Consider the following 13,855-nt stretch of genomic DNA (forward strand, 5'->3'; position numbering starts at 1 on the left):
CAAACATCCTCCTTCACCAGAGACCAGTGCCGCTGGTAAAAGAGAGCGGGAAGGCCATCCGGGCCTGGGGCCTTCGTGCCTCCCATCTGGAATAGAGCCGTCTCTATCTCAGAATCCAAAATGACGTTCGTCAAACTCGTGTTCATCTCCTCCGTGACAACCACATCCATCAGATCAATGACCCTGTCAGCTCCAACAGATCCTTCCGACGTGAAAAGAGAGGCATAGAAGGAGGCAGCAAGTGCACGCATATCCTCATCATTAGTACACTTGCTACCGTCAGCTCGTCGAAGCGCCTTAATCGTATTTTCCCTCTTCCTGTGACTGGCCCTGTTCTGGAAATATTTCGTATTTTGGTCACCCTCCTTTAGCCAGCCAACTCTCGAGCGTTGCTTGTACATTATTTCCTCCCTTTCATACAACTCTCTGAGCTGGTCTTCCAGGTTTCGGACCTCCAGTGAGCATCCCGAGGCCAGCGCCCTCTCCTTTGCATGCCCAAGCTCGGCTTTTAGTTTAGCAATTTGCTTCCTGATTGATCCGAAAACAGTACGCCCCCAATATTGCATGTCCGCAGTCACAGCCTTAAGAATTTCGCAAGTGTTGACCGCCCCACGCCCATTAGTCACAGCCCTCTGCCAGGCAAACCTGCCCCACTAGCTTTGTTGATTTGTTGTATCTTTGGTAACACAATTAAGTAGATCAATCAAAAGCACATACTCCCTCCGTTTCAAAATAAATGATCCAACTTTATACTAACTTTGTACTATATTTTGAAACGGAGGGAGTACATATTTTGACCCTCATAGCAAACGCATGAAACATACATATCTAGTTACTTAAACAAAGAGTAGCGTTCCTTTTTTTTCCAGCTGAACACTTTTTTTTTGAGCATCAGTACAGACACAAGCGCTCATATATACGCGCATACACTCACCCCTATGAACGCACACACGTACACCCTACCCCTATGAGCACCTCCGAGAGACTGAGCCGGCATATCATCTTGAGATTTACGAAGCCACTATAGGCGCCTCGTCGTCGACGGGAACGTCTCCTCTCACTGAAAGCGCATCGCCGGAAATCCTGAAATAAATCCAGGAATAATGCGAGCACCAGGATTTGAACCCTGGTGGGTTGGGGATACCACTGTCCACCTAACCATCTCAACCACAGGTTGATTCGCTCCAGCTGAACACTTTGTTAGTTGGTTCTCCCGCGCTCCCAACACGTCTCTTCACTGATATTTTTTTGTCGAACTGAATTTTTAGTCCCACCGCACTTTTTTTTGCACATTCCCCGCATGATAATCAATCACCTTAATTAACATATCTTTTATACCAATTTTATCTTAATGTACTTACCATTTCTTTACACAATGACCGGCAGGATTTCTTTTTGCGGGAAGACGGACAGGATTTGATAAGCATTTATTTACACAATCACGGATATGATTTGATAAATATTATGTATAATCATATTTATGAGCAGACAAATCACAAGATAACCTACTAGAATATTTAAATGCCCGTGTGTTCTAGTGATTTTAAAAATGCACTCACAATCTGGTGCATTGATTTGGTAGATCCCTACCACGTCAGATGATCCGATTCAGCATCGGGCTCCCCGTAAATGCAAACCACGAGCGGCGTCATTTTCGCAGCGCGCTCGAGTCCGCAAAATAGCGTCACCTGGGCAATAAAATGAGAAATACGGGTGCCATGAACTCTTGGATACGCCTTCATTAATTCTGTACGCCATGTCTACCTCTACGTAGTAGTAGTCTTGACGAGTATACGCACGTCTACTCACCGAAATTATGTACGCATTCAATTTGGCACGATGAATCTGCGCGATCGAACGTATATGTCACCCCCCTCAAAATAAATAGGACGTATCTGTCACTCAATCAATCTCATTTCTTCGACGCGAGAACACGACGCCGAATCCAACCAGCACCGGTGATTGTTGAAGGATACATGCATGATCTGGCAAAATACACTTGGGCAATCTTCAACACCAAAACATACGGTGCTGCCTCGTTGTTTGAATGAAGATGCAGAAAAGGTGCCGCGCCCCCGGTTTCGGTGCTTGTCGGGGTGCACATATATATACATGCCATACCCACCCCCACCTTCCCATCGTTTTCTCATCGCAAAAACATTAGCTTGGATCGAACAGGGCTTGGCACTTGATTCCACACACACACACACACACACACAGAGAGAGAGAGAGAGAGAGAGAGAGAGAGAGAGAGTTCCACAACAATTCTTCACGAGTCAACGACCCTACGGGCCCTACATCTATGGTACACGCTCTGTATATATTAGTGCAATTCGCAAAGTTTGCTCGAACTAGTGTTCAGATTCATCCGTAGTTTATAGAGTAGTACGTGCGTGCTGGTGATAAGTGATCGGTTGACGACCATGCATGTGTGTCTGTGTGAGATGTGCTTAATCATGCAGGGTATCATCGGAATCCTCCGCATTGCCATCCTGCTCCTCGTCGGCCTCGCGTGGTGTGGTGTGCTCGTCGCCGGCGGCGGCGGAGTAGACGGCGTGTTCAACGTCGAGGACTACGGTGCTCTAGGCGACGGGACCACGGACGACACCAAGGTACGCACGCGCCCGCTCTCCGTCGAAAATACTGGCGTATACCTGATGGCCGGATGTGTGTTGATTATCTGTACCGTGTGCGAAGGCGTTCGTGGACGCATGGGCGGCGGCGTGCGGCGCCACTGGCTCGTCGGCGACGCTGCTCATGCCGGCGGCGAAGTCCTTCCTCGTCGGACTCACCAGGTTCAGTGGGCCATGCGCCTCCACCAGAATCATCGTCCAGGCACGCACCAATCGTCCGTCCTTCCTGATCTGGGCCGTGGTTTGGCTTCATCTGGTCAGGAAAACTTGCTATGTTTTTCGTAGGTCTTGGGCACGATTACGGCGCCGGCGGCGAGCGCATGGAGCGAGAAGAAGAACTATTGGCTGCTGTTCTACCAGGTCGACGGGCTCACGGTTACCGGCAACAACACCGGCTTGCTCGACGGCAGCGGCGAGACGTGGTGGAGCGATAAATGCAAACACGGTGATGATGTGAGGAAGCCCAACTCAACTCTTAAGGAAATTTTTTAATTCCTCCTTGCATTTGGCAAGTGCCTTTTGATTTATCAATCTTCTTCGGAGAGAAAGTATTTAATGGTCGATATTTTCTTTCAGGATTGTGTAACTAAGGCACCGACGGTTAGTATATAAATAAATAAAGCAAGTATTAATTCGCAAATCGACGTGCATGTAACCTCATTGCGTATGTATCACTATATGGATCGGTCCAGGCCTTGTTGGTCATGAACTGCACCGACGTGGAGCTGAGCCAATTCAGCAGCAAGGACAGCCCGCAGATGCACATCGGGCTCAGCATGAGCGGCAAGGTCAACGTGACGCAGCTCACCATCACCGCGCCGGAGGACAGCCCCAACACCGACGGCGTCCATGTCGACCGGAGCGAAGACGTCCACATCACCGGTTCGACCATTGGCACGGGCGACGACTGCATCTCCATCGGCCCCGGGAGCCGCTTCGTCACCGTCGACGGAATCGTCTGCGGCCCCGGCCATGGTGTAAGGTAACAAAGGGTTACAATAGGGAGGCTTGCTTCTTCCATCTGCATTTTCTATTTACCATGCACTCCAAGAAGAGGAGGAAACGGCGTGATGGCCGGGTTTGTGCTTCTTGGCTAGTGTGGGGAGCCTGGGCAGGAATGGAGCAAACGAATCCGTGGAGTACATCGACGTGAGAAACGTCCAGTTCATCAACACGACGAATGGAGCAAGGATCAAGACGTGGAAGGTATCGCTACCGGTTTTTTTTGTTACAATTACAAAGAAGCTGAGCCCGCCGGCTGATTACATTGTTTCTTCGCACTGCAGGGTGGGAGAGGTTACGCGAAATCCATCTCCTTCACCAACATAAACTTCACCAACGTGGACCATCCGGTGATCATCAACCAGTTCTACGAAGATCGCCAAGACGTCTCAAATACGGTACTCTACTACTATGTGTGGGTTGAGTGTTGGACGATCTATATACTTCTGTATGTGTGGTGGAGTAGCTAGAACTAAAATGTTTGTGCGTCTTCTCGGGGGCTAAATTTATTGCAGGGGGCGGTGGCGCTGAGCAACATAACGTACACGAACCTGAACGGGACATCGACGGGAAAGACGGCCGTCGACTTCGACTGCAGCAAGAACGGCAGCTGCATGGACATCCACGTCAACACCGTGGCGATCACGGCGGCGGACGGCGGAGCAACCGTGGCTCGCTGCCAGAACGCGGAAGTGGACACCTCCGGGTTCGTCTACCCGAAGATCCCTTGTGTAGCTAACGCTCCATCGGCCGGGCCGCCCGGCCCGGCCAACGCCCCGTCGCCCAGCCCAGGGCTTAGCACCTAGCAATGCTGTTGGGCGTGTGTATATGGATGTGAACGCACGGTGTACCTAGCTATGCTGCAAGCCTTTTCTTCCTTTTTTGGGCTTACTGTGAAAGCTTTACTGCAAGGTGTAGCGCCATGTATATTGCCCAGTTACTTTTTTTTTTCTTAGAGAGCAGGATTTTGTTGAGCACGAGAGGTCTACCCCGATAGAAAATGGAATAATGCTGGTTTGTCATAAGAAATTCTTTTTTGGACAATCACGCATGAAGGTACCCATTTGAGTGCATTACTCAAAGGCTCAAAGGGCAGTTACATAGTTTCAGAGAGCAGGAGGTGAGGTAGTGCCGCCAAGACATAGGAAAATTCCTTTTACAGATGGTCCGGAATCTAAAAGTCCGAAGAGTGAAGTTTGAAATATTCTTAAGGGTAATTGTAGGCTCATGTTGTCAAATCCTTTAATAGTGTGTGACAACTAGCTGGATGAAACAGATGGATAACACGAGGCAATAGTTATCTAGGTTCTGAAGCTAAAACCCTACATCCTGCTCGATTGTATGATGAATAGGGTGTACAAAGTGCGGAGATGAAAAAGTAGCGGTTCCGGTTTCTACCGGGTCCCCGCATGCTCGCCATGTATGCAGGAATACACAATGCATACGAGTATTCTACTGAATTCAACTGTTTGGTCCAGAACACCCCCCCCCCCCCGGATAGCTCTCGCGACCGCGTCGCCGCCGCGGGCGACCGGCCGCGCCCCGATCTCTCTTCCCCCAGCTCCCCCTCACCCCTCCCTCCCCCGCCGCCGTCGTCGGCGCCCGCCGCTGAGCCTGGCCCATGCGACGCTGGCGGCGGCGCCCCCCCGGCCTTTCCCCTCTCGGTTGCTCTCTTGCGCGGGGCGAAGCTTCTCCGTGGGGTGTTCCTCGGCGGCGGCGGTCCGGCGTGGCGGCGGGGCACCCTGGCGCGACACGGGAGATAGGCTCGACAGCGGCGGCGCTGTTGGCGGCGGGGTGGTGCGGCTTGGCGGCGCCCGCTCGACCCAGATCTGGGCCCTTTAGGCCCCATCTGGGTCTGGGCGGGCCGACAGCGGGGCGGGTCTACGGCGCGACTTTCAGGTGGCGGGGGAGCGACGTTGGTCGATGGGGTGCTGGCGGCGCTGCTGCCGCCCTGCTGCAGCGTGGCCGACGGGGCTTAGCGGGCACTATTCGGGCCTGGCCGGGCCAGGGGTGGCATGGTATGCCCTGTTGCCGTGTCCGGACGGCGACCGCGATGGTGGCTCCCGCACGACGGCGGTGGAGGTGGTTCCCTCCCGCGTGGCTACGGTGCTGATGCTCCCGTCGCCCGACGCTTCTGTCTTAGTCCTCTTGGCCTCGTGGTGGTGATCTCAGTGAGGGGCGTGGGTGGCGTCGCGACCGCGATGGCGCATGTTGGTGGGCGGCGCGTTAGCTAGTTGGCTCCGGTCCAGTTGGGCGGTGTGGTATGGAGCACGGGAGAAATCCTTGCCGGGTCTTCTGGCTCCGATGCGGCGACGCCTGAGGGTGCCGCCAGTCCTTCCTGAAGGGTGTCGGTGGTATCCATCCCCTACTCCCCTCCGCATGCCAGGGGGGAACCCTAGGACTTGTCCGGGCAGCTGCGTCGTCGGCGTCGCATTCCTTCTTGGAGGTGATGCTTGGTACGCGGTGGATCAGAGCCTTTTATCGTGGTGGGTCGATTCCAGAGGGTGCTGCGGTGGCGGGTCATCCTCGCTTTGTCGAGCTGCCATTGTTGGCATTCGTTTCCTTTTCCTGTTCCCTTTGGGCTTGTTGTGCTGCTCGCCCCAGCATTGTCTATGTATCGGTGTTGTTTGCTTTGGAATACAAAGCGGGGGAAACCCTTTTTCGGTAATTCAGCTGTTTTCTACTATTTTCGTGGGACATGACATTTATTGCACTCAGGTTATTTTACTCTTTCATCCCACTATCCATTCACCCATACTTTTAGTCTGATTCTAAATTTGCAACACTTTAAACTTTTGAACCAATGATCCGATTTAAAATCCGTTTGTAGATTCATGTTCATGACATTTAAATCTATAAAGCAAGATCAAATTTCAACATGTTCTCAACAATTTTAAATTCAAAATTGATACCATAATAAAATTTATGTGAAATGTGAGATCATAAGAGAAAGAAATTGAACTGAACCAATAATAAAAACATGCAAAAGATAATGTTATAAACCATAATAAAAATTATATTTAATCCGAGATGAAACATAGATGAATTGTGAAATGAAACAATAATGAAAGCATGGAAAGAGGAATGTCTGAATAAATACTAAAAACATGTAAAATTGCGATGGCATAGAAATGATATTGAATAGAAAATATGTGAAGAGAACACTTTTAGTGTCCAACCCAACCATGAAAGAAGTTTCTAATGACATAATTTGTGTATCATACATCTCATATACTATTTTTTTAATCATTGGTCAAAGGCTACCTCACAATATATATAGTCCTCGCAATATATTAGTCCCTATATATGTGGATGGAGGGAGTATGGAACTTATTTGAAAGCTCCAAACATAAAAATGAAATATGAATGAAATAGTACTAAAATCCATAATGGAAAAAGTAGCGAATCCTGCTCGATTGTATTGATGAATAGGGTGTACAAAGTACAATGGTTGTGATCTCGTATGTGTATGGGGGGTTTGGTTGATTGTGTGTTACGAGGTACATGCCTACCGACTAGCTTGGCCTCGCCTTATATAGGTTGACGAGGCCTGGGATTACATGGTTTCCTATTCGGTTACGGCAGGTAGGAGATCCTCCGTGATCTCCGGGTAGGCTTGACTTGGGTCAAGCCGGTTTCCTCCTTCTTGGGAGGTAGTAGGTAGGGTAGCAGGGCGGGGGGGGGGGGGGGGGGGGGGGAGGGTAATCATTTCATAAGACCATTGCATTGCGAGAGTCCCAAACCTTTCAAAGGACGAAGAGCACGATGGAGGGCCAAATGCCACAATTATTACATGCCGAAAGAAGCACATCCCAGGTGATATTCGATGGAGGTTGGCGATTGCAATCCAAGCTGAAGCCAAATCCGCAGTGCCTCAGTGCAAAATATAAAGATGTGAAAGGCATCTTCAAAAGCAACGTCAAATCTGGGGTAGCAGCTATTAGGACCAATCGTCTTGTGGAAGAGATTGGCTTTGGAGTTGAGCCTATCCTTGAAGAAAGGCCAACCAAATATCATGATCTTAGTTGGAACCAAAGAACCCCACATGATGTTGCTGTTAGAGTCATGAAGAGGTTCATCTGCAATAAGTGAGTAGGCCTTCCTGGATGAGAACATCAGTCCATGGTCGGTGGAGTGTGCATCGGGAGCATCATTGCGGATAAAATATTACAACAAAGACGAAATAGCATCTAGCTCCACATTAGAAAACGTGGTTAAAAAATTCTGAAGGTTAGAAAATAATCCATCCTGCATAATTTGGGACACTATGACAACACTAGACTAACGTAAATGTTTGTGCATCTTCGTTGGGGGCTAACTTTATTGCAGGGGGCAATGGCACTAGGCAACATAACGTACACAAACCTAAATGGGACATTGAGGCAGACGATGGTCATGGATTTCGACTGCAACGAGAACGACAGGTGCATGAAGAGCCTTGTCAACACCGCGTCAATCATGGCAGCGGATGGTGGAGGAACTCTGTCCCGCTATCATATTGTGCAAGTGGACATCTCCAAGTACGTCTACCCTAAGATCCCATGACTAGATAACTCCACGTTGCCCAGCCGAGGGTTTAGCACCTAGCATGCTCTTGGGTGTGGGTGTATGGATGTGAACGCACGGTGTACCAGCATATAAGGAAATCATTCGTGCTACGTTGCAAGCTTTTTCTTCTATTTTGGCTTAATGTGAAAGCTCTTAAGAAAAAAAACTGAGGGGGGGGGGGGGGGGGGGGGGGGGGCGTTCCCACTTGAATGTATTACTCAAAGGACCAAAGGGCAGTTACATAGTTTCTGTGAGGCAGGGGTCAGGTAGTGCTACCAAGAGATAGCAACGTTCCTTCTATAGATGGCCCTGAATCTAAAAGCCCAAACAGTGAAGTCTGAAATCATATTTTTAAGGGTAACCGAGGGGGTATGATACTCATTTTTAGAAGCCTTGGCATTGTGAGAGTCCCAAAGCATCCAAAGGACAGAGAGCACGACGGAGGGGCAAATGTCACAATCAAGACATGCTGGCAAGGGCACATCCTAGATGAGGTTGGATGGAGGTAAGTGGTAGCAATCCAAGCCGAAGCCAAACCTTGCAGGGTCTCTAGGAAAATTATGAATATGTGAAAGGCTTCCGCAAAAGGTGTGTCACATCTAGGGCAGTGATTTTTAGTTACAATGTCTTGTGGAAAATATTGGCTTTGGAGTTGAGCTTATCATCGAAGAGAAGCCAGCCGAATATCTTGAGATTGATTTTAACTAATGAAACCCAAATGATATCGACATCATGGTCATGAAGTGGTTCATCTACAATAAGCGAGTAGGCATTCCTGGATGAGAATGTCATTCCATGGTTATGGGAGCATGCATCCAAAGCATCATTGTGGAAAAAGTCCTGCAAAAAAAACATCTAGCTTTGCAGAAGCAACAATGGTTAGGAGATTTTGAAGGTTAGAAAACAATCCATCCTGCCTAATCCGAGACAATGAGACAATAGGGAGGTGCAGTGGGAGTAGATGTGTGGGACGACATGACATCTCTTTATAGCCAGCAGCCGGCTACATTATTAACCCTATTAACTTGCCCAGATTTCCCAACCAACCGTCGACTCGTCTGCCTGGGTGGTCTTCTGGCTGTTTGGTGCCGCCGGGCGACCTATCCGGATTCTACGACAATGCAGCCAATAGCATGCATGGGGCCTGTTGGGCACGACCATGCGTCCGGGTATGTAGAGCCTTTTTGTTTGGCCTTCTTCAGACGCTCTAATGCCCGGCCTCATCAAACGGGCTGGAAACCGCTAAAGAGGGGGTGCTCAATGTGTGATGTGTCGATTTGCTATGGGCCCGCAATGTTGAACCTAGTGCATCCTTTGTGGTGTCACTGATCCCGCTCGTCTAGCATTGGAGAATTTTTTTTCTTATCCCACGCATTGGCAAGCTTGTGCGTTGCCCGGGTTCATTTGTAGCGTCGATTGTCCATTTATTGCTTACTCGCGTAGTTCAAGCGCCATGTCATGCGTAGCTAAGCACATTCACCTGGACGTTTGGCTCCTGCGGAGACCCTGGTTGAGTGCACTTAGAGCGCGGAAATATAGCTCACGCCATCACGTGGATTGTTCGGTCGGCTCGCTCGGTTCTATTTTGGATGTGTCGTTCTAGGTGGAGAAACTCATCTAGGAAAGCTCTCTTCTCATTTTCTTTCCCAGAGCGGTGGGGCTTGATGGCGGCGGTTTCGTGCCCATTTGCCGGCTGGCGTCGCTTGGATGCGGAGGGGCTTTGCATGCCCATCAATGGCATCCGTGCAAAATGACGAATCAGGGGTTTGAGTTTGTTGATTAGGAGCTTTGCAATAGCTTTGGTGGGATAGACTACTTAGGACAGTCCCGGTGCACCATATCTTGAGCTATATCCAATGAGATTAAATAAATGTTTAAATAAAGCATCTGAGTGACAGTGCACCATACATTAGTGTTGTATCTAAAACAAGTCAGTTTGATGCATTTCGTGAGAGAGAACTGATGAGATATCTATATTTGATGTTAAGATTAATATCAAAATTAAGATATGATTTATGCTACTTGTGAGCTGCGTTGGGATTTTCCCCAAAAAGGAAGGGTGAAACATTATAGTAGCGGATAGTATTTCCCTCAGTGAGAACCAAGGTTATCAAACTAATAGGAGAACCACGCAAATGCCTAGTAAATAGTACCTGCACACAAAAGAGCAAATACTTGCACCCAACACGATCAAGAGGGTTGTCAATCCCCATGTACTCGTTAATTGCAAGAATCAAATCTGGTTATGGTAGATTGATAAATTGCAAAGTAAAATAAAAAGAGTAAAATTGCACCAAGTTATTTTTGGTTTTAGTAATATGATTAAAATAGACCCGGGGCCATATTTTTCACTTCTCTCATAATAATAGTATATGGTGGGTAGACAAACTACTGTTGGGCAATTGATAGAAAATCGCGTAGTTATGATGACATTCATGGCAATGATCATGTACATAGGAATTATGTTCGTGACAAGTAGACCGACTCCTGCCTGCATCTACAACTATTGATCTACTAGTCGACGGACTGCTCACTGCATTTATGGTATTAAGTTCATGATGAATAGAGTAACACTTTAAGCAAGACGACATAATGCAGACAAAATAAAATCAGGAAATATGATTGAACCCCGTCGTTTTACCCCTAGTGGCGACAATAAAATACATGCCTCGATACCCCATCAGTCACTGGATGAGGACACCACAAGATTGAACCCACTATAAAGCACCTCTCTCACTGAAGATAAAACAATCTAGTAGACCAAACCAAATGGATAGATCGGGGAGAAATACAAAGCTATAATAGTGATGAATAATAAATTTCAGCGAAGACTCAACTACTTTCAATGAATATTCCAATCATAAACCCACAATTGATCGCATCCCAACAAACACAACGCGAAAGAATATTACATCGGATAGAACTCCGAGGAGAACATTGTATTGAATATCAAAGAGAGAGAAGAAGCCATCTAGCTAATCACTATTGACTCATAGGTCTGTGGTAAACTATTCACACATCATTGGAGGTGTAGCAAGATTGATGTAGAAGCCCTCCTTGATCGATTCCCCCACCGGAAGAGTACCGGAAAAGGCCTCCAGATGAGATCGCGGACGAACAGGAGCTTGTGGCGATGGAAAATTTGTCTCGGGTGGCTCTCTGTTGGTTTTGAGATTTATGGGAATTTATAGAAGTGGAATTAGGTCAAAAGGAGTTATGTGGGACCACAAGCTCAGGCGGCGCCCCCAGAGGGGCGCACAGTGTGAGCTTGAGGCCCTCTCATATGCCTTCCGGTCTCCTCTAGAAGCTTCTAGGATCCCTTCTGGTCCAGAAAAAATCACCGTAAAGTTTCATCATGTTTGGACTTTGTCTGATATTAATTTTTTGTAAAAATAAAAACGTACACTAGCACTGGGCACCGAGTTAATAGATCAGTTCCCAAAAATGATATAAATTGCATATAAAATATCTAAAATTGATAATATAATAGGATGAAACAATAAAAAATTATACATTGAAGACGTATCAGTTGATTTCTCTTTCCATATTAAATAAGATGCTACATCAGATCTTTGACTATGAAATGATATGGCTAACCGTAATGGAAGTATAATAGCTAGTATAATGCATACCAACTAGGCAATTTTGATGAGGTGACGTAGAATTAAATGAAGAAAGAGAATGTCGAATATCAAATTATGATACCCTATCATAATAAATTCTGTTCTACTATGTCTAATGCATGACAATAAATGAAATATGATATTATGCATTACAAAAATAGTATCATATACTAGTATCATACGCTAGATACTGATACATGATACTCCCACAACAACAAGCCTACTAAGATATAAGCATTGAAAGTGCATCGAAATTGTTTAGACATTCAATGTGGGATGATTAAGCATTACATCTGCGTGATCGAACGTATATCTCTTTTATTTTGCGGGGCAAACATACATGTCACTCCATCGATCTTCATTTCTTTGGCACTAGAACACGATGAAGGATCCATTTGGTACTCATGGGCGTTGACAGATACATGATCTAGTAAAATGCTATGTGGCTCCAACACCAAAATAAATGGTGCTGCCTCTTTGTTTGTTTCAAAAAATAAATGAAGAAAAGAGGTCGCCCCCAGTTTCGACGCTTCTCCAGCGTGCATATATATACCCCCATGGAAAAACATTTTAGGATCGAACAGAGCTTGGCACTTCATTCCTGATATGTCTTCGTCGTATCTACTTTTCCCAACGCTTTTCCTCTTGTTTTGGACTCTAATTTGCATGATTTGAATGAAACTAACCCGGACTGACACTGTTTTCAGCAGAACTACCATGATGTTGTTTTTGTGCAGAAATAAAAGTTCTCGAATTGGAACAAAACTTTGCGAGGACATTTTATACAATAAAAGATAATTTCTGGAGCCAAGAACCACCGGAGGGGGGCACCTAGGTGGGCCCAACCCACCAGGGCGCCCCCCCTCAGGCGCGCCCAGGTGGGTTGTCCCCACCTGGTGGCCCCGCAGACGTCAACCCTGATACTATAAAATTACATTTTCGGTGAAAAATCAGGGAGGAAAAATTATCGCGTTTAACGAGACGGAGCCGTCGCCACCTCCTGTTCTTGATCGGGAGGCCAGATCTGGAGTCCATTTGGGGCTCCGGAGAGAGGGATCTTCGATCTTCGCACCAACCCCTCTCTATCGCCAATTCCATGATGCTCCCCACCGGGAGTGAGTAATTTCTTCGTAGGCTCGCTGGTCGGTGAGGAGTTGGATGGGATTCATCATGTAATCGAGTTAGTTTTGTTAGGGCTTGATCCCTAGTATCCACTATATTCTGAGATTGATGTTACTATGACTTTGCCATGCTTAATGCTTGTCACCTTGGGCCCGGGTGCCATGATTTCAGATCTGAACCATTTATGTTATCACCATTATACCTATGTTCTAGATCTGATCTTGGAAGTTATAGTCACCTACTATGTGTTATGATCCGCAAACCCCGGAGTGAAAGAAGTCGGGATACTTTCCGGTGATGACCGTAGTTTGAGGAGTTCATGTATTCACTATGTGTTAATGCTTTGTTCTGGTTCTCTATTAAAAGGAGACCTTAATATCCCTTAGATTCCAATTAGACCCCGCTGCCACAGGAGGGTAGGACAAAAGATGCCATGCAAGTTCTTTTCATAAGCACGTATGACTATCTACGGAATACATGCCTACATTATATTTATAAACTGGAGCTAGTGCCGTATCGCCCTAGGTTATGACTATTATATGATGAATATCATCCAACGAATTCACGTATCCAATGCCTTGAAATTTCTCTTATATTGTTTCTGCTAAGTTACTACTGCTACTGTCACTATTGCACTTGCTACAAAATCATTGCTATCACTGTTACCATTACTATTGCCATTGCTACTACTATCAAAACTATCATACTTTGCTGCAGATAATTAATCTCCAGGTGTGGTTGAATTGACAACTCAGCTGCTAATACTTGCAAATATTCTTTGGCTCCCCTTGTGTCGAATCTATAAATTTGGGTTGAATACTCTACCCTCGAAAACTGTTGTGATCCCCTATATTTGTGGGTTATCAAGACCTTTTCCTGGTGTCGTTGCTAGGGAGCATAGCTATATTTATTGAGTCGCTTGGGATT

General features: G+C 46.9%; 1 protein-coding gene across 2 annotated transcripts; it reads left to right on the forward strand.

Annotated features, from left to right (window-relative positions):
- The first annotated feature begins 2,090 nt into the window (after nucleotides 1-2,090).
- Nucleotides 2,091-4,664, forward strand: LOC109769391 (polygalacturonase ADPG1-like). 2 transcript variants are annotated; one of them, XM_020328139.4, is made up of 9 exons: nucleotides 2,091-2,305; nucleotides 2,463-2,612; nucleotides 2,698-2,835; nucleotides 2,919-3,086; nucleotides 3,210-3,233; nucleotides 3,326-3,615; nucleotides 3,731-3,839; nucleotides 3,920-4,033; nucleotides 4,151-4,664. In XM_020328139.4, the coding sequence occupies exons 1-9, from the start codon at nucleotides 2,303-2,305 to the stop codon at nucleotides 4,439-4,441; spliced, it is 1,287 nt and encodes a 428-aa protein (XP_020183728.2). In that variant the 5' UTR covers nucleotides 2,091-2,302; the 3' UTR covers nucleotides 4,442-4,664. The 2 variants fall into 2 exon arrangements, with proteins under 2 accessions (XP_020183728.2, XP_073365037.1); XM_073508936.1 differs by lacking the exon at nucleotides 2,091-2,305 and having other exon boundaries at nucleotides 2,457-2,612.
- The last annotated feature ends 9,191 nt before the right edge of the window (nucleotides 4,665-13,855 follow it).

Source organism: Aegilops tauschii, chromosome 2 (assembly GCF_002575655.3).
Source record: "Aegilops tauschii subsp. strangulata cultivar AL8/78 chromosome 2, Aet v6.0, whole genome shotgun sequence".
NCBI classification, from domain to species: Eukaryota; Viridiplantae; Streptophyta; class Magnoliopsida; order Poales; family Poaceae; genus Aegilops; species Aegilops tauschii.